Source organism: Tauraco erythrolophus, chromosome 23, assembly GCF_009769465.1.
Source record: "Tauraco erythrolophus isolate bTauEry1 chromosome 23, bTauEry1.pri, whole genome shotgun sequence".
NCBI classification, from domain to species: Eukaryota; Metazoa; Chordata; class Aves; order Musophagiformes; family Musophagidae; genus Tauraco; species Tauraco erythrolophus.
In genome coordinates, this window is record NC_141487.1 from 1,807,629 (window position 1) to 1,826,238 (window position 18,610).

The 18,610-nt window shown below is 47.8% G+C and overlaps 1 protein-coding gene across 3 annotated transcripts in view; it reads right to left on the minus strand.

Moving 5' to 3' along the window:
- Positions 1-18,610, minus strand: part of FBXO42 (F-box protein 42) — a 49,382-nt gene that overhangs the window by 29,044 nt on the left and 1,728 nt on the right. The window contains exons 1-3 of one of the 3 annotated variants that reach the window (XM_086625554.1): positions 12,858-12,887; positions 5,187-5,453; positions 2,650-2,766 (exon numbers count right to left, since the gene is read on the minus strand). In XM_086625554.1, the coding sequence (XP_086481680.1) occupies positions 2,650-2,766; positions 5,187-5,436 (367 nt within the window). In that variant the 5' untranslated portion in view covers positions 5,437-5,453; positions 12,858-12,887. Of the gene's footprint in view, positions 1-2,649; positions 2,767-5,186; positions 5,454-9,192; positions 9,260-12,857; positions 12,888-18,610 lie in introns of those variants that run through there. The other 2 variants (XM_086625552.1, XM_086625553.1) reach the window with 2 other exon arrangements.

Genomic DNA, 18,610 nt, shown 5'->3' on the forward strand with positions numbered 1-18,610 from the left:
CTTCCTCCAGCATGGGGTTGGGTTTTGGAGATAAATAACCTTCTCCACGCCCAACCGTGCCGGGGCTCGAGAGCCGGCAAGACGGCGGCGCCGAGGAGGCAGGGCTGCAGATGAAAGCGCCCGGTGTTTACGCCGCCGCAAGTCGCAGCACGATAAAGACGCACCAAACCTCAGGAAGCTCAGCTCTGCAACGGCCTCCACGTCTTAAAGTGGGAGGAAGAAGCCCCACATCTATCCCTTTCTTCTCTAAAATACTATTTCCCTGCTCCTTGCAGGGCAGGGGCTCAACAAGACACCAGGCAGTGAAATATTGAGGAAAGCTGGGCGACACAAAGAGCCGTAGCTCTGGGAGAAAAGTGGCCCATCCTGTAAAACAAACAACATTCCAGCTTTTACCTCTCCCTCGCCTCTCAGGGTAAAGCCATAAAATTGCTTTAATTAGTCATCGTGCTGGTGCCATGCTCCCTGGGCTGCCCGGAAAAAATAAACAAAACAAATCAGTATTTATAATTAGTCACTCTGCCATCAAAGGATCAATATTTCTGGCACAACGGTCGGCATTCCTCCGCTGCTTTTCCGTTTCTGCATTCCTGCGCCTCCTGACATCGTTTTCTGATTGCGGGCAGTTATCTCACCGCGTGAGTCATCGCCCGGCTATGACACTTGTCGGTTCATACGTTAGGGCTCAAAAAGAATCCGATGACTCCTGCAAACATCATACCTGGCGTTCAGCTCAAAAAAAAACCTCATGCGTGAATTATTCCTTCCTGGAAGTTTATCTCTGAAAAAAATGGCCTCGTTGATATCGTATGATGTCGTGCAGCTTCACTCAAATCCTTGAGAAAACACACAGCTCATCCCTAACGGTTGTCACCGGCTGCCGTGCGATCAAAGCCCTTGCCAAACGCTCCCTCCCCACGAGACAACAGTTACTTCCATTAATTATTCCTCATCAAACAGGTTTTTCCTACTACTCCCTTCAGAATTAATAGAAGACGTCGTGACCTCTATTAAAAATCCTCTCGCTTGTCCTTCTTGATCCACTTCTGGGACATTTCTAATAAATCTTGGAAAAGAAATAGCCCCACCCACTTTGATGCCAGCTACTGTTGCCCACTGACTTCAAGTGACTCGTGTCTGGTGGGTGACATCTTCCCAGGAAAACCGGCAAGTGACTCATCCTTAAAAAAGAAGGTTGTGAGTCCTCCCTCACTCCCCAAACCTCCTGTTCTTACTTCACCTCGGCTCCTCACATCTCACTATTTTAGGTCATAGGTTTGAATTTCTGCAATTAACCATTTGTAGCATCAGTTTAATATCGGAACCCACCCGCAAGCACGCAACACACTGTTGTAGGGAAGGCAGACACCGCGGATTTGGAAAACCACTTAAAAAAAAAATTAAAATAAATCAGTTTAAGTCAGACAACAAGTTAATCCAGATTAGCTTTCTGCTCACAAAGTGCATTAATAACGCTTCCGTAGTGACCGAGGGCCGGCCAGAGCCAGGCCACCGTCAAATAGCGAGGCTAATACAGATTACACACTCCGAGGGCAGCAGCTTTAGTAGGAAAACTCATTTTGGATCGAGTGTAACGGCGGCACGCTCAGACCAAGGCAGCAGAATCAATTAAAGAGCACACAGCAGTCTCTGGCGTAATATTTGGGCCTTTTTCAGGTAATTTCTAGCTAGCCTCAAAGATCACCAGTTGCAAAAAGGCTACAAAAATTCAGGGGAAAATGCACTCTTACTAACACAGCTGCTTAAAAACGAGCTATCAACGGTGGTGCCTTTTTTTTTTTTATTCTTGGGGAGGACAAGGAAATCTTCGAAGAGCACAATGACTTCACCAGAGCTTCCCGCGGCGTCTCCTGGACTTGCCTTGGCAGGAGGCTGCGCATCAGTTGCTCCATAAATTATTATTTGGGAACATGAAAATGTTATGCCTGCTTGCTTTTGGAATTGCACTGCTCACACCATGTTTATTTACCTTTAGAAAAACCCAAAAATTTGCTCCCAGGAAGAACTGCCTCCCGGAGGGCTCAGGCCCAGCAACGAAGCCACAAGAACTGAATTTTTAACATATTTGATGACGTCGCCTGGCAGAGCAGGCTGAGGCAGCTCGATGCTATTGCAGCACAAATAACAGGTTTTGAGTATTTTTTTTTCCTCAAGGGAAACATTTTCTCCGTTCCGTTCCAGAAACTTGGAAGCAGGGCAAAAATTCACCCATACGTTAAGCGTTGGCGTCAACTGAATCATATTTGCTGACAGAAGTGAGCGTTTGCCTCAACCCCTCTCCAGGTTGGATGAGGCTTTGGGCAACCTGGTGTAGTGGAGGGTGTCCCTGCCCATGGCAGGGGGGTTGGAACTGGACGATCTTTGAGGTCCCTTCCAACCCAAACCGTTCTATGATTCTACATGCAAAACCAGAAAGCAAAAATCTCACCCTAGCTCTGCTAACATTCCCTAGGAGCAACCAGCCAAAAACCACGACAAGCAGCTACCGAATTCCCTATTCTCGGGCAAAGGGCTTGAGCTGGCAGCGGCAGATACGTGTGGCACCACCAGATCCCCAGCGACACGGTGCCAAACCACCGGGCTGCAGCTTCCCGTGGCAAACTGGAGCTTTTCCCAGCAGCTACTTACTGTGCGAGAAGCGCTGCGTGATGGGGGTGCCGGGGTAGGGGTAAGTGCGACTCTCCCACTGGATATTTCCTTCTTGCACCGCTTTGATAAAGCCGTGGTAACACTGGTGGGCCACACCTAGGGGGAAAAAACAACAACGAGACGTCAGGAAAATTTGGGGCACGTTAGGAACGAGCCGTGCCTGCACGGCTGCACGAGCAGCGCGACAGCAGTTACGAAGAACCCCCGTGTTTAGATCATGGATCTGCCGGTGGGAATTCAGAGGATTGAAGAGAAGAAAGAACAGGGACCCTGCAAACGTGGAAAAGCAGCGGCGCTCACCCAACTGATTCGCTACGTTTCCGATACCCGTCAGCCCTGGCTTGGTAAAGGAAAGCCTTTGGGAAGGGTGAGCACATGCCATGCTCGTGGAGCTGGTTTTGAGCTTCTTCTGCTGCAACACAAACCTGCTGGCCCCTAATTGCACCCTCGAAGGAGCAGCTGCCCTTCCCTTAACAAACTTTTGAGGACTAATAACGTGCAATAATGAATTTTGAAGAGCGTGCACGCAGCTACTGTGCAGGAATCTAAAATAAATAGGAGAGGAGACATCGGTGATAAAAGCCAAGCGTGTCTTGGGTGAAAATATTCCTCCTTAGCAGCGTGAGGGAGCGGATCTGGCCGACAGCAGCTCCTCCGCGGAGCAGGACGGCCCCAGAGCTGCAATTAATTCTGTGCATGGAGCACGTGTGTCTTGTGTTTGTGTTGAGAGGGGCCAGAAACTGCTCCTTGCGGAAAGAAAAGGGTCTGGTGAAGATTTACGCCGGCAGCGGCTCGGTGGCAGCCGCTGCGCTCCGGCAGCCCTCGTGCTGAGGGTGCCACGACCTGCCAAGATTGTTTTTTTTTCTCCTTGAAGGATTTGCTTACCGGAAGCCCCGTGCCAGGAACACTTCCAGCAAGAAATCATGCTCTGGGATATAAAGCAGGAAGTTTAAAGAAAAAAAAAAAATACATAGAATGAAAAAAAGAAGCTCAGGGTCTGCAAGCAGCTGGTCCCTGAGAGTCATGTGGGAAACGTAATCCCAACTATAGGATTTCATAGCAGATGTATCCTGGTAAACAGGAAAAATTAACCAGAAGAAAACAAATCAAGTGTTTACCTCGAGTGACCCCTCTGCTTTGTGGCGAGCAGGTTAGCAATTACACTCTTTCTGGTTTGGTGGTTTTTTTTTTTTTTTTTGGCTATAATTGCTGTAAAAGTGGCACGGCTGTGCAGCATCACTCATCCCCTGAGACAAGGGACGACTCAATCCAATGCCACGCTGCGCCGCGGGCTGCTCATCCCTTCCCCCGGCTCCAGGGCTGTTTCCCACAGTCTCTTTTGGGGTGAATCACCAGGTGTTTGGTCATTCCAGCTGCATCCTTTGCATTTCTTGAGGCCGCTCCAGGAACAAGCACTCGTGAGAAAAAGCATCCAAGCAGTGACTCAAGGGCACAGGGTGCTGCTGACCCGAAATTATTATGCAAAAAGAGGAATTTGGGGCAATGCTCGCTTCTGAAGTATCTGTGATTTTTCAAACCAACTCTGGGCGAGGCAGAACACACCTGGAATCTGAGCAATCCTTTCACCCGTGCAGAGATGTCCACAAATTAGACATCACCCCACACGCCTGCCAAAGGCATTTCTCATCCGATACCCGCTCCCTGTTTTCCAGAAGAAACAAGTTACCCTCGTGCAGCAGCGTGCCTCGTTTCCTATGGATTCACCCGTGGTCTCCTCTCCACCTACCTGGTTTTTAACGAAGCGTGCAATCAAGATGCCCATCCCCAACAGAAACTAACAGAAATTATCTGCTTTGGTATTTTTTTTTTAATACCTTGGATGGTTTTGCTCGTACCCTTGTCCAAACTTTACCTATGTAGCTGTCATATCGTATATATCTAGCACAATTTCATGATTTTCTAGCATGATTTCATTTCATATAGATCTAAATAAATATCTAACATCTCCATACAACTTCAGAATTAACGCTGCACAGAGGCAAAGTGAAGTACCCGTATCTCAGGGCTGCTCTTTTAGGAAATCTGAATATGTAGATCTCTATTAATGCAGATTTTATGTATGACTTGTCTTCAGCAGAGCTGTAAGAACCAGAGGTTTGTTTCCAGCCGAAAGCATAAGCTTTGGGAATACTAATTACCGAGCAAGACGCAAACGAAGAACAACTACAGCCACATCAGACACGGGATGCCGGCAACGGGGGACCGCTGCCGGGGGAAGATTCCAAAGCAACGGGAGCGACCTGCTGTGCTGGGGGGGTTATGAGGTTTCAGACTTTTCTACTTCCAAAGAGGCCGAGGGGCTGAATTCTAATAATTCTCATTATTAACAACACCATGAGCTGTAGCAATTTTTCTGGTGTTTTGCAGAAGCCAAATTTCTGAGTTTAAGGGGAAAACAACAGGTGAGGCTAAAACAAAGCAAAGAGCAGCCAGGACACCAGCTCGTGCTCTCACAATTAAAAAAAACCCTGCACTCTCATTACAGCTATTTGTACCTTTGATTAGTCGATACCACTGTTTGCAGACAAGGGCAGCAGTTTTGTGCTCCTGATACGGCGAGAGGAAGGAGAGGATATATTCCAAAACCTCTTCTGGGAGCTCCAACATTGATCTGTTATGCCTGGTCTCCTCGACCTCCAGCTCAGCGTGCGGCTCATCGTCTTGCTCCATCGTCCCTTCGACCACGGCGTCTTCCGGATCCACGGCCATGAAACCATCGTCGTCACTGTCCGAGGAACTGGCCATGGCATTCCACTTCACAGCTTCACGAGGAGGGGGATAAAAAAAAAAAAGAAAAAGAGACAACAGTGAGGTCACAAAGAAAATTAATAGCAGCAGAAACGCATCTGCAAGCCGTGTATGTTACACCAAGGTCCACCTCAAGCTCTACCCCAGCAAATTCCAAGTCGAGGACGCGGTTTTCACAAAGCTTTGAAGCAGGCTGAACGTGGTTTAGGAACAAGTTCTCCGTTGGCGCAGCGTTTTCCTCATCTCACCTACAGACGAGACCAGAGAAAGCAAAAAAAAAAACCCCAAAATACCAATCTGCTGGAGGAATTGCAGCCTCTCAAACCCCTGCTCCCTCGCCGGGCACGAGGAAGCATCACGCTGCCGTGCTGGTGGCCCCAGTTGGTTTGCAGGGGCTGGGAAGCCACGGGGAAAGGGATCCCCACCGAATCGGGAGCAACCCAAGGCGAGACGGGATCGAAGCGACAGCTTTGCAACCCCTCCTCCCCTGTGAAACCAGTTTTGCCAGCGAGCCTGCTCTACCCCAAGCAACTTCTCAGCAGCACACAGGGGGAAAAAAATAAATCCCTGTCCCATTCTCTCTTCACACCACCCTTTTTTCTTCTTTTTTTTAATTAAATACTTGCACACAGTTCTTACTGACAGCAGGTGAGGAAAGAAAAACTCCCACGGGCTTTACTACCGATGAAAGGTTGGGATATCAAATATTCCATCTCGAGCTATTCAGAACATCTCAAGTATAAGGTAACGTACCGATGACAGGATTAAATCACGAAATAAATCCATCTTAACGAGCGGTGGCAGCCAGTTGGCACGGTCTGCAGTTAAACCCATGCCTGTCACTGCAAAAGAAACCCCTGGACCCTGTTTTCTAGGAAGCAGCCGAGCTGTTTTGGGGAGAGCGGTGACAGTTTTCCCTTCCGACGCCGCTGGATTAAGACCAAGGGATGCAAGTGCTCCGTGACTGCACACGCATCGATAGCTCAAACCAAAATAACAGCTCACGAGGATGACGCAGGGACTTTCTTTTCCAGAAACTGCAGTCACAAATTCCCTTTTCACCTTTTCCCAGCACAGCAGGTTGTAATGAAGGACCCAAACCCGGACAAACCCTCAGCTCTTACATCGCTCAGCCTGACTTTCTCCTGACTCCACGAGGCAGAGGCTGCCCAAGCCATCCCCAGGTCCCAGATCGACTGGGATGTGGCTCAACACAATTCACGGGACAAATCCCACCTGCAGCAAGGCCAGGAAGCAAAGACACAGCTTTTTATCCAACAAATTTAAATACAAGTAACTTGCATCATGGAAAATATGGCTGGAAGGAATTTAAGTTACGGAACTGTCTGGAATAAACTAAGATGTTGTTATGAGCTTCTTGCAACGCAAACTCAGTTACCATCTTCCCCAGTTAAATGTAGGGTTTTCCCACCCCGGCACACACCGAAGAATCATGGGAATAGCAGACAGCAGAGACACGGAGCAGAAGAGCTTGTCATGACAACTAATTTACGCTCAGAAAAATGACGTTTGACAGCATTACTCTCCCCTTTTGTCAGGTTCCCCGATGAAGCAGCTTCAGCAAACCCACGGGGCTGTCAATCCGTGGCAGAAACCACACCAAAATTAAAAAACTTACAGTTCTCATCCCAACAGATGCTCGGCACGTTTTTCCCCGTGTCAGAAATCCTTCTTAGAGTCAATGTTATGACAGGGAAAGGCTGACACCCAAATGCTCTGACGCGAGCGCTGCTGCTGCCAGCAAACCGCGTTACGCAGCGGGTAACACGCAAATTCCCGAAGATTAAGAAATTGAAAACTGAAAAAGTAAAAACAAGAAGTGGAGCTGCGCTAAAAAAAATGATAATTCAAATACAGAGGGTTGGGTCTTTTCCAAGCAAAAGCATCTATCGTTGTGAAGCACGTGTGCTGGTTTCCATCTCGAGGCTGCCGGTATTCCAGCCTCGGGATGCGGTTTTGCTCGAGCCAGGGAGGTGGGAGGAAGAAGGGTTGGTCCCTACCTCACGGTTTGGGAAAACAGGGAGCAGTACATCTAGGCAGATGGAGCAGAAGGCGTTTCACACCCGAAAAACGTGCCAGAAAACCAAAACCGAAGCGCGTTTGCATCCAGCTCAGGTACGACGGGACACCTGCGGGTGACGATGCCGAACATAAGCCTCGGCTCGACAGGTTCACACCAGACATCTGTTGTGTCACCCAGGTTTAGAAGCAAAGATTTTGTGTGTTTCCCAACAGCTTTTATTTACCCTTTAAATAACGTCCAAAACCTGCTGGAGGAAGTCAGCTGAGAAGCGAAGGAATGAACTCCCAGCTAAGAAGGGTGTTTTTTTCATTTATTAAATCCCAATTTTGCTCCTCCGGAGCAAGCTTGGGAACAAAACAACACAGCAAGTTAACCACAGCCACCAAAAAACCCAGTTTGGGGGTTAGAAAAGCATCTCTAAGGCCTGTTTTCAAAAGGCAGGAGGAGCAGGGAAACCCCTCAATGCTTCAAGCAGCACGTGCTTGCGTGGATCTGGGGATGGAGAAGCTCCACCGAGTTTTGTCTGGTCTTACCAGACCACTTGATAACATTATAAATACTCCAAACGCATCTACTTTGCTAGATCCTCATTTTATAAATGTTTGAGTGTAAGAAATAACCATCCTCCAAGTTTTCACGCCCACGCCATGTTATTTTTCTAAGGGAAAACAAGACCAGCAATAAGCTCAACTCCCAAAAGGCAAGTCGCTGTCAAAATAACCCTTCAAGCTTGACCTGCTGTGGATTTTCTTCTTATGGCACGGCAACAGCGGGCTGGGAATAACCACCCCTGGATTGCAAAGCACCAAAAGCCCTGCTCCGGCATCGAAAAAGGAAAAAAAAAAACCCAGGCAGTCGGTAAGAGAGAGCTCAAGCATCCCAGCCAGCCCCTATTACCAATTATTCAGCAGATCCACAGGAGAAAATCCCATGCTGGTGTTTTAACCAGTTATTCGAAGAGCAGAACAGTGTTTCTGCCCCATTTGCATTTAGGGGGGATGCAAGAGGTGCTTTCTCACTCATCCTGGCTCTCCAGGCTTGCACCAAGCTGGGCTTCAGTTTGTACACGGGCTAAAATCCATCTTGGAGCACTCAAAAAAGCTGCAGTGAAGGGATTTAAGCAGCCAAAAGTACGTGCAATTCAATGAACCCGCCGGGACGGATCCGGGCGCCTCGCTCTGCTCGGATCGATCGCTGCCAAGGCCAACACGAGCCCCCTTGAAGCACCATATTTATATTTTGCACCCTACTGCCCTCCTGGTCCGGGAGAAACACCTTTATATTCCAGCAGTGGAAACTTTTTCCAGCATTCACGAATTAGCCTAAAGCCCTACCAAGGGGAAATGGCAGCTGCTGAAAATAACACGTAAAGAAACGCTGGAAGGGCGATCGAAACAGATCTGATCAAATCTGCCTGGCCCTTCCTAAAAGCTGCGTCTCTGCCAGTTGGCAAAATGTTTTATTGCTCTTCTCCCTCTTTTCAGAGCACTTCCATTTTCCCCTCTCTCCCCTCCTGAAATCATTTAAGAGCCTGCTCTTTATTCCACTGCAGCGGAGCAAACAGATCATAGAATGAATGATGAAAAAAATATTAAACACAGGCAAGAAAACTCACCAGGTTCAAGCACTTCTTGAAGCCCGGGAGCGAAATCAGGCAGCCAGGAACCTGCTCCTGCAAAACCCCTCTCGATCCAAGAAGGTTTTCCTACCTGCAGGCACCTCTCCTGGTCCCATGGACCCCAATTCACAGGAGTGGGTGGCATCGGTGGTTCCCATCCTGGGCTGCCTCCTCTTCTCCGCAACTCTCAGTTGTTTTAAGAAGTGCTTGAAGTTTTTGACCTGGCTTTTTTTTTTTTTTAAAAAAAAGTCAACAGGTTTTAGAGGGGAGGGAAAAAAAAGCCTCCAAGGGAAAGTTGTTGAATGAAAATAAAAGGCCGTGCAATAGTACTGAGTCAGAGCACATTAGTCATAAGGGAATGCTCATTTTCACATGCCACAAAAAAATTCTCTCTCCGAACATAATTGTAGAAGTTACATTCTCACTCACAAACCAAAACACAAAAAGGTGTGTGAAAGGATCCAGCCCTGGGGTAGCATTTATGGAGATATTTAGACCTTTTAGGTTTATTCTCTTACCCAGTTTTAGGAAAAAAGCACCCATTCCATCAGACAGATGTATTTCATGACAAGTTTTAGGCTGTTTTCCTTGAAAAAGGAATCCTAGCTGTATTGGGATGGATTATTTTTGCGTGATATTTTGGTTTTTGTCTCGTGCAGCCGTGCCATCAAGGATTTCGATGGCAGCTTCCCCGCTCCGGTTTGGCTTTTGCTACTATCAGTCACCCTACAGAAGCCCCGAGCCCTTTTCCAGTGATATAAGAGGAAAAATAAAGTCCTGTTTCCTAGGTAGAAGCACACTATTTTATGGAAGCAACAGCACAGGCAGCGAGAGGTCTGTGGGAGCCACAGGATTTGGGGCAGGGATAAACACCATTAAATAAGACATTTCCAGTCCTCCAAAACTTGCACTGGTTAGAGCTGATATATTTGAAAAGCTACTGGTAGACAAGTTCAACAATGGGGTTAAAAAAAAAAGAAAAAAGCCGATTTTAGTCAAATAAAAAGAAAACAAAGCCTCTGGGAGACTGAACGATGAGCAATATCCTGTCTGCGCTGCCATGGAGCATGGAAGGAGCGAGACCTCCGGGACACCTGCACCAAGTTTTTCTTCTTATCCCTGCAAAACAGGCAATTACAAGTTCTTTGAAGCACAGCTTTTCCCTTTAGCTGCCTTTCAACAGGAAATTGTTGGTTTTTTTCTTTCATATAAGATCTAGCTTCACCGGTGGAAAAAAAAAAAAAGGTTTTCCTAAACTCCATCTGCAAGTTTGAAAATTCAAATATATAAAACTTCCAGCACTAAACTCCCTGCCTCATTTTGCCTGTTAAATCAGTATTTTTATAGAGACTCCAGAGAGAAATTCAAAATTATGTGACTTCATTTTACAGCACCATATCACCTGCACCATACCGTAACGAAATAGCATGATTACAACGAATTTTAATTGAGAGTCACCAGAAATCCCTCTCACCCTGACGATGATGAGTCCATCCTCAGCTATTCCAGATTCCTGCTCATTTTTATCCTAAGCTTTCAGAAAAAAAATTAATAAAGTAGTAATACAACATTACGCAGCAAGATTTATTGCACAAACAGCACAGCGACCTAAAACTAAATTCTGCCTAATCTATCTTCCCGAAAATGAGAAAAAAAAAATGAGGTTTAATCTGGATTTATTATAGGAATACAGACTTAGGTACCATGTTTTATGTTACTTGTCACTGGTGTACGATTCATGAGAACGAAAGGAAAAAGCAGAGTTTAATGACCCCACACTTCAGGTGTGCACAGCAAAATCCATCATTCCAATTTGCTGATGGGATAAACAGGACAAAACCTCAGAACTGGTCTCAAAGCTTCTTCAAATATTAACAAATCACGAACCAGACCCAAAAGTGGAAACACCAAAACCGTCTCCAGATATCCCTGCAGAACATGGCTAAACATGCCGAGATACCCAACACCCAAACCCATCCATAACGAACAGGATGTGGAGACTTTCTAGTTTCTTTTGACAGTGTTACTACCCTTAAACCAGCTGAAGCTGCTGAAAATCTGTTGAAATCGGGCTGGATAAGCACCAAGATTGCAAAAGAAGCTGCTGGTTTGAGCTCACACGCGTGCTGTTGGCCAACGAGCCTCCAGTTTAATCACACTGGGCATTAAATCCATTTACCCTTCGGTTAAAAACGGGATCCGGCTGGACCAGGCATCTATCCACGGAGCACTGTGCTCTTTGGCTTCCCCTGGTAAAAATTCCAGCCTCCACGTACACACCTCTAACTCTGAAACCTCCATAATCGCTCGACAATGTTACATCATCCCTCCAATCGAGTCGAAAATAAAGTCTGAATATCAGCCCTAGCTGGGGGTCTCCGGATGCAAAAAGGGTCATTCCAGTAACTCAGACCCAAATTTGGCCTGTTTCAAAAACTGTTTGGCTTGGGAGTCAAATAATCAGCTGGACTGTGTCTAGGTTTGCTCTTGTAACCCACTCCCTCTACTGAAACCTCCCTAAATTTTGTAGGGATGTAAATATATTACTTATTTACGGCTCATTTTGAGCTCACACACTCCCTCTACCGGCTCCCTGTGAGCCGTTAATTACAATTATTTTCGCCTGAACTTCTTGTAGCAAAACAAATAATCGTGATTCATTTCGAAATGAAGGCAAAACTGCACACTAGGCAGAAAAGAACGATCCCAAAATAAACAAATGAAAGGCTCTGAGGCTTGAAAATAAAGGATTTTACAAGAAAATGCATCTCCTGCTGTAACATACTCTGTCCGAGAATAATCAGTTCGCAGAGCAGCTGCCCGGATAAAAACATCCCATGGGATTTTCGGTACCTATCCAAACCTGCCTGTGATGATTCATCAGTGAGAACTCCGGCTCCGTAACGCCAAGCAAACACGGGATGGCAGATCCTGGAAATAATTGTCACTTTTCTCCTTCGTTAAGATAAAGCAGCAGGTCTGGAACTCACGGGCAGCACTTGGAAAGCTGCAGTTAAATGAATTATTTGGAGGACAGCCTATAAAAATGACACAGCACTCCTTACTTTTCGCTGATGTCTCTTAAACCTACCAAAGTCACTGGAATTGGTTAATCTGTGCAGGGATTTCTGGCAAATGACGATAAGTTTACAGCTGAACCACAAGGAAAACACCTTCTACTGATCTGAAAACCAGTTTGAAAACCAAAACGGTTTTGACTGTACGAAAAATAAGCCTGAAAACACAAATACAGAAACATCGTATCTCTATTTACATTTCTATACAGCCCAATGCCCATTTCTATGTCCAAGCATCCCAGAAAACCCACTCAGGCAAAATAATTACGTGTAAAGCACGGAAATATCCCAGAAAAGGGTTTACTCATGAAACCAGGAGGTCCCCAAGCATGCTGGGTGACTTCATGCCCGGTTTTTCAAACAGACCGCTTATTCAGTGTGGTCGAGATGTTTTATTATTATTTTTTTAAATAAACTCTTCCCTTTGCACAGCGTAACCCGATGAATCCCCACAGCTACTCCCAGCACAATTCCCACTAAACTGCTGCCCCCACGGAGGAAACCGCAGTCCCTGAGGTGCCCGCGTGTCGAGCGAACGCTGCCGCAGGAAAGCGGCCCGCGGCGAGCGTCAGAGTCCGACCCGGCGCGCGACTTCCTTGGCCAGGAGAGTCCTGGATCGTATCCACCTCCTCCAGCCCAGCCAGCAAAACGGGCAGCTCAGGAAGCAGCAAAATCCTACCGGTGCATCGCTTGCGGGTGAGCCTCCGCCGTCTGCAGCGATCGGACCGGGGGTTTGGACCTTCTTCCTCCCCAGTAGCTCCTCTGGTCTCCACGATTCAGAGCTTTCTCACCTCTGACGAGGTCTTTCCTCTTCCTTTCCCATCCCATGAAACTTGGGGGAACTCAGGATCTTTGAGACTTTCATCCTTGCGTCGAATCAGGCAGAAAAGGGGCAACAGGATCAGGAATTAGTGCGAGAGGGAAAGTTGTATTTCCAAAAAAACCACACCCCACCTTGGCAAAAGCCTGTTGAGAGACACACGCACGTTGCTCCACGCCAACTTCCTTTGGAAACTACTTGCACTTCCAGAGACTTAAATAATCAGTGCTAATATCCGCGCTGCAATGCCGGCCACGAAAATCAGGCAACCTCTTGTCGCTTTAAGCAGCAGGACAACCCGTCCAGATTTCGGTTTCCAACACCGCCGTAAAATTCAGGCTTAACATTTCACTGCCGGAACAAAGAATGAAGTTCCAGCACTGAAAATTGTTGGGAAAAAAAAAAAAAACCACAAACCTTGGGAAAATCGAGTTAAGCAAACGTGAGGTCAAGGTCAGGGGGTTAATTTAATCTTGAAGGTCTTTTCCAACCTAAATGGTTCTATAAGCAAAGATGAGCGCAAGGGTACTGACTGGCAGGCCAAAAAAAGCAGGATGTGCTGGAAAAAGCCATGTATTGGCGTAAGCTCGGTAGCCAAGGTTTGATTGGAATCGATATCCGCAGCTTTCAGACGGACTGCTGACTTGGCAGCAGCGGGCTGACGCGACGTTTTTATCTCCGTTAGCAAGCAGGGCACCAAGACATCTAACCCCATCTCGACAGGGACACCAGCAGGGTACGAGCACTCCGAACGACGTTCTCCTCTTCATCCAAACTCCCCGCAGATGAGCAGCTCGCCGGGAACACGTATCGTCTAACGCACCAAAAGCGTGTTTTTTGCCACGTCCACTCGCCTAATCGCATCAAATAAACTCACACGCCACCTCCAAACTGGTTCGTGTCATTCCCAGTGCAAAGCCTTTGATGGAAGCTGCCAACTACGGAGTTAAAAATCTAGCCAATATTGCTGGATCCCACCAAAGAGAACCTGAAGGCAGATGTGTTTGCTAAACAGTGACCGCAACGATATAGAAAATATTTTCTCTCTCTCAATGGTGGAAAATAAAGAGTTTACCTCGAGAGATGCACATCCAGCCAGAAAACCCTCTGGCCACGGAACACGTACCTGCCCAACGCAGCGTTTAACACCTTCACACGTTCCAAATGCACACCATCAGGTGTCCCAGCGTTAATTAACCCCGTTTTATGGGCAAAGAAACAAAAGCACCGAGAAGCCAAGGTCAAACAAGCCCTCAACAGCAACACCGGAGGTTTCCGGCTCCCTGACTGTGCTGGAGAAACGAGGCCACCACCTCTCCGGAGTTGAGATGAATACGCCGAGAGCACCAAGAGCTCCGTTTTATTTTTGACGGGGGAGCTGGAAACAAAGATACGTTACTCGAAACATACAAGGGCGATGGAAAAGAGTAAGTTTACGGAAAGCGTAAGCGCTTGCCTCGACACCCACGAAGAGGGCTTGAGCGCATAAATTCAGAGTGTGGCTGGATTCATCCCTGGGGGGTTTTTAGCAGAAGATGTTAATTAGGGAGGGCAAACACCCGTCGATCTCCACAAATAGAAGGTTACGTACCCCCTCGCCGCACTGTGCAACGCAGACGGAGAGAAGAGCGGTGCCCAGGGGTCCACGGGCACGAGACGCACGTGTCGAAGGGCATCGCCAGGGCCCGGCAAAGAGGCGAACGTTGGCAGCGAGACAGGAGTGACTCCGGAGCAGCCTGTCTTCTCGTCCCGCGGAGCCGGCGTTAGCTCGGTGACTGGCAGTCTAGACAGCGTCTCTTTTATTCACTGTCAACACGGCGTCGGCGGTGAGCACCGGGAGAGCTCTTCTCCCAGTCCTACAGCTTCTGCTCCACACGTTTCTCCCATAAACCAGCATCTTAGGGGGGGAAATCCCAACCAGCTCCCAGCAAACAGTGATGATGTTGAAAGCGAGCAACAGAGGATTCCTTTAAATCTTTCAGGAGGTAAAGCAGCTGGGAAGGGAAGGATAAATACTTTCCTCTTCGGCGATACGTGAGCGTGCAAAACAGCCGGCGGGGCAGTGGCGATTGCAACCCTATTATTACAGAACAGGGAGGACTGCTCTGCGTCCCCTCTGCCACCGGGGCTTTATGGGACAAAGAAACACGGCTAAAAGCACGGCGAAGACCCATGTACCCCGGCACGAGGGGCTGCAAACAGCACCGGCACCCCCACCGAGCCAGAATCACCTAAAGGAAAACACAACCCGGCAATTCAATTTCAGATAATTTTCACCAGAGCTGGTGTGACCCCACCCAGCAGGCTGGGTGAGGGTTTGCTGCCGTTTCCACACGTTTTGAGAATTTGCCTTCCTTTTCATGGCATTTTTTTTTTTTATTCCCCAGGCAACATGCTGAGGAGTTAAAGCACTGCAAGTCAGGGATGCATCACCACTGAGGAAAGCAGAGGTGGTCCTTCCATCCTATACGCCGCATCTCAAGTCCAGTTGTTCAGTGAAACTTAAAAATACTCAATACTAAGACAGAGGAGACACAAATTGGAAGTCTAATCCACATTATGTTCATAAGCAAGTCAAAATTCAGGGAAATGGTGCTCATTTCCAATTCATCCCTACATCTCAATCAAAAACTCAGCATCCCCCAGCAGCACAACATCTCCCTTCGTTAACATCCCAAACGAGAGCACTCCCGCCGCCCCAACGGGGACCCCAATAAGCACAGCCTGGCATCGTACCGAGCGTGAGAGCGGGGCAAACTATGTATCATCACATATTACAAAGCCTCAGGATTTCACAGCATCCAAGAGTCAGGTTCTGAGCATCCCACGTGTCGCCCTCCCGAGCTGCGACGCGCATCTGCGTCTGCACAACGGGACCGGGAGGTTCGCTGGAGTCCCCGGCAGCGATTGCGACAGGGAAAAAGAAAACCCAGCCTGAAAATAAACACAGGAAGAGCGTGCGTTCATCGGGATGGATTACACGTGGCTGCTGGACGGAGGAATCGAGCTGAATAACACGGAATGGACGTGGCAACAACGGTTCAGAAGTAGCTGCTACTCGGTTGTCGCGTTGAAGGTGTTTCGGGCAGGCGCCTCCGCACGCTGGCAAAAGGATCCGACACCAGCGTCGCGGAAAAGCAGAGATTCACTGAAAACGCTGGGCTTTTGCAGAGTTATGATTTCGTCAGCACGCTCAGCCCCCTCCTCTGAAAGCTCACCAAGAGGATAACTGCTCCGAAGGGATTCGTGATCCTTTGCGAAAGCGCAAATAAATCATCGCAGGCGCTCCGGCGCGGTAAAAAGCCAACTGGAACGATTAATACGTACCACAGATTCCCTGATGTAAAAAGTTTCGGGAAGGACAGTTTCTTCCTGCAATTGCCTCGACTCGACAGCAAGATTTTTACATTTATGAGCTGCTTTTCATCCCGAAAACCCAAAAGTCACTCGGCACACCGGAGACGATCGTTCACCCGCTGAAATATGTTACTTGCAGACAGACCGCACAGTAACGGCAGGAGCAAGAATTCCTGCAGCTTCCAGGGAGCTTTGCTTAGGCAGAACATATATCACAAAATATGGATTTTGCTACGGTTATTATGTATTTTTGGTAATGATTTGCAGCGTTCAGTGACAGCTTCTGGCTTTTACACTTCTAGTACGAGGCAACCCAGCAGCGAGACACCTCCTAACATCGTCCCTTCGCAACCAACTCAAAACCATCTTTCCATCAGGACTTCCCGTGGAGACCTGAGGTGTCCTTAAAAACATCTCAAAGCACCGATGAGGCCGTCACTACTCGTCTGAGGTTTGACAAGACCAGCGGTGGAAGGCAGCGTTACCACACGACATTGATATTAACCTAACGAGAAGCCCCACATCCATTCAAGTAGCTCTACCAACTTACCTTAAGTTCTCCAAAATCCTAGATTATTCCAAAATTGGCACAGGCACAGAACCAAATAAGCCAGAGGAGTGTTTCAAAATGAGTCTCAGAGGTATGAAGAGATACAGAGTGTCTGAGCTGCAAATCACTGTTGCCTGAACCGTATTAAGTAGGGGGGAAATGAACACTTTAAGTCACAGATGTTTCAGTAAGTGTTTAACGAGCAAAGATAAATATTTTTTAAATCTCCATAGAAATGGGGAAGGGCATACAGTCCACAGCATGGTCCGATGTCTCCAGGAGAACATCTGCACCCCTTGAAACAGCAAGCTCCTGAAGGCAAGAGCCACGTTTTCCGCACCTTGCTCAACGCAAGCCACGATTTTCGACGCGGATGTGTCACCCCGCTCTTCTTTAATCTCAGACACCAGCAAATTTGAAAAGGAATTTGACCTGAATTCCTAAACTACATCAAAAAGCTGCGTTAGCCGTTAATGGCAGCACAGCCCAGATACTGCGACGCATCTCTCGGGACGTCACCAGCTGCAGACAGTCCCATTCAGGTCGGAAAATGCACTCCAAAAGGAGCAATTACCTGGAGAAACATCCACCAAGCACATTATTGGGGCCACAGAGTCCTCTTTTCACAGGCTTTTATCCAGATTTGGAGCAAATCTGAGCCCAGCTCTGGCTGTAGGACCTTTCCCAAGCCCTCGCAGACATCCCTACGTGATGCTGCGTTTCAAAAGCCGAGGGCTTGGAGCTTATTTACGTTCAACCTTCAGAAAATTCGTTAGGGTGAATGTTCTACAACAAATCCTGCCATGACTAAATACACAAGGAAAAATCACTTCCCTCGGAGGCGCAGCTCTGTTTACACAGAAAGTGGGAAGCCTTTTCCAGCAGCACTCGCTCACATCCCGTGGAAGCGGCTGGCAAAGCAGGCTGCACTGAAACCCACCGTCTCTTCCAAGCCCCAAAAACTGACTTTTACAAAGCAGAGAACAGATCATCCTCATCCTCCCACTCCAAAGCTACAGCTGGTGTCACTCCTTCTGTTAAAAGAGAAGATTATATTTCCTGAGATTAAGGACAGGACAGTCGAGCACATCCTCGCTATCCTTGGGAATAAACACCCTGCTCCGGGAAGGTACCTGATGCAGCACCAGCAATACCAGTGGCTCGAAATCCTCAAGTCAAAGGTAACGCACGTTCAACAAACCATCCTGATCTTTACACCGACCACAGGCAGGACAGTAACGCTTGTTCTGCAGGTGAGATCTCTCCTAGGGCTTCTCCGACAGCCAAAAACACAGAGGAAGTTTGAGTCCCAGAGACTAAAGGCTGCAGCCAACTCAAATTAAAATTTAAAATTACACACGCTGCCTTTAAAAGTCCACGGGAGTAAAGCGGCGCGGGTTTGTAACCTGGTGCAACAACAAAACCCTCCGGAGCCTTTCAAATCCAAGCGTTTCACTTGCCATCCCGGGAAAAATGCTGCTGGGGCGGAGCCATCCGTCGGTTAAAACACCAGGAAAAACACGCACAAACACCTTCGCTACGTGAAAGCGACCGCTGGACGCGGTTCTGCTGCTGCTAGAAGCATGTAGATACAAAACCCCTGGTGAACAGGCTGGAAATGGATGCAGCAACAACTGTAATTCCTCCTTCTACAACACAGGGCATCACCCAGCCTCGGAAATAACCTGGAATCCTGTCCGGGATC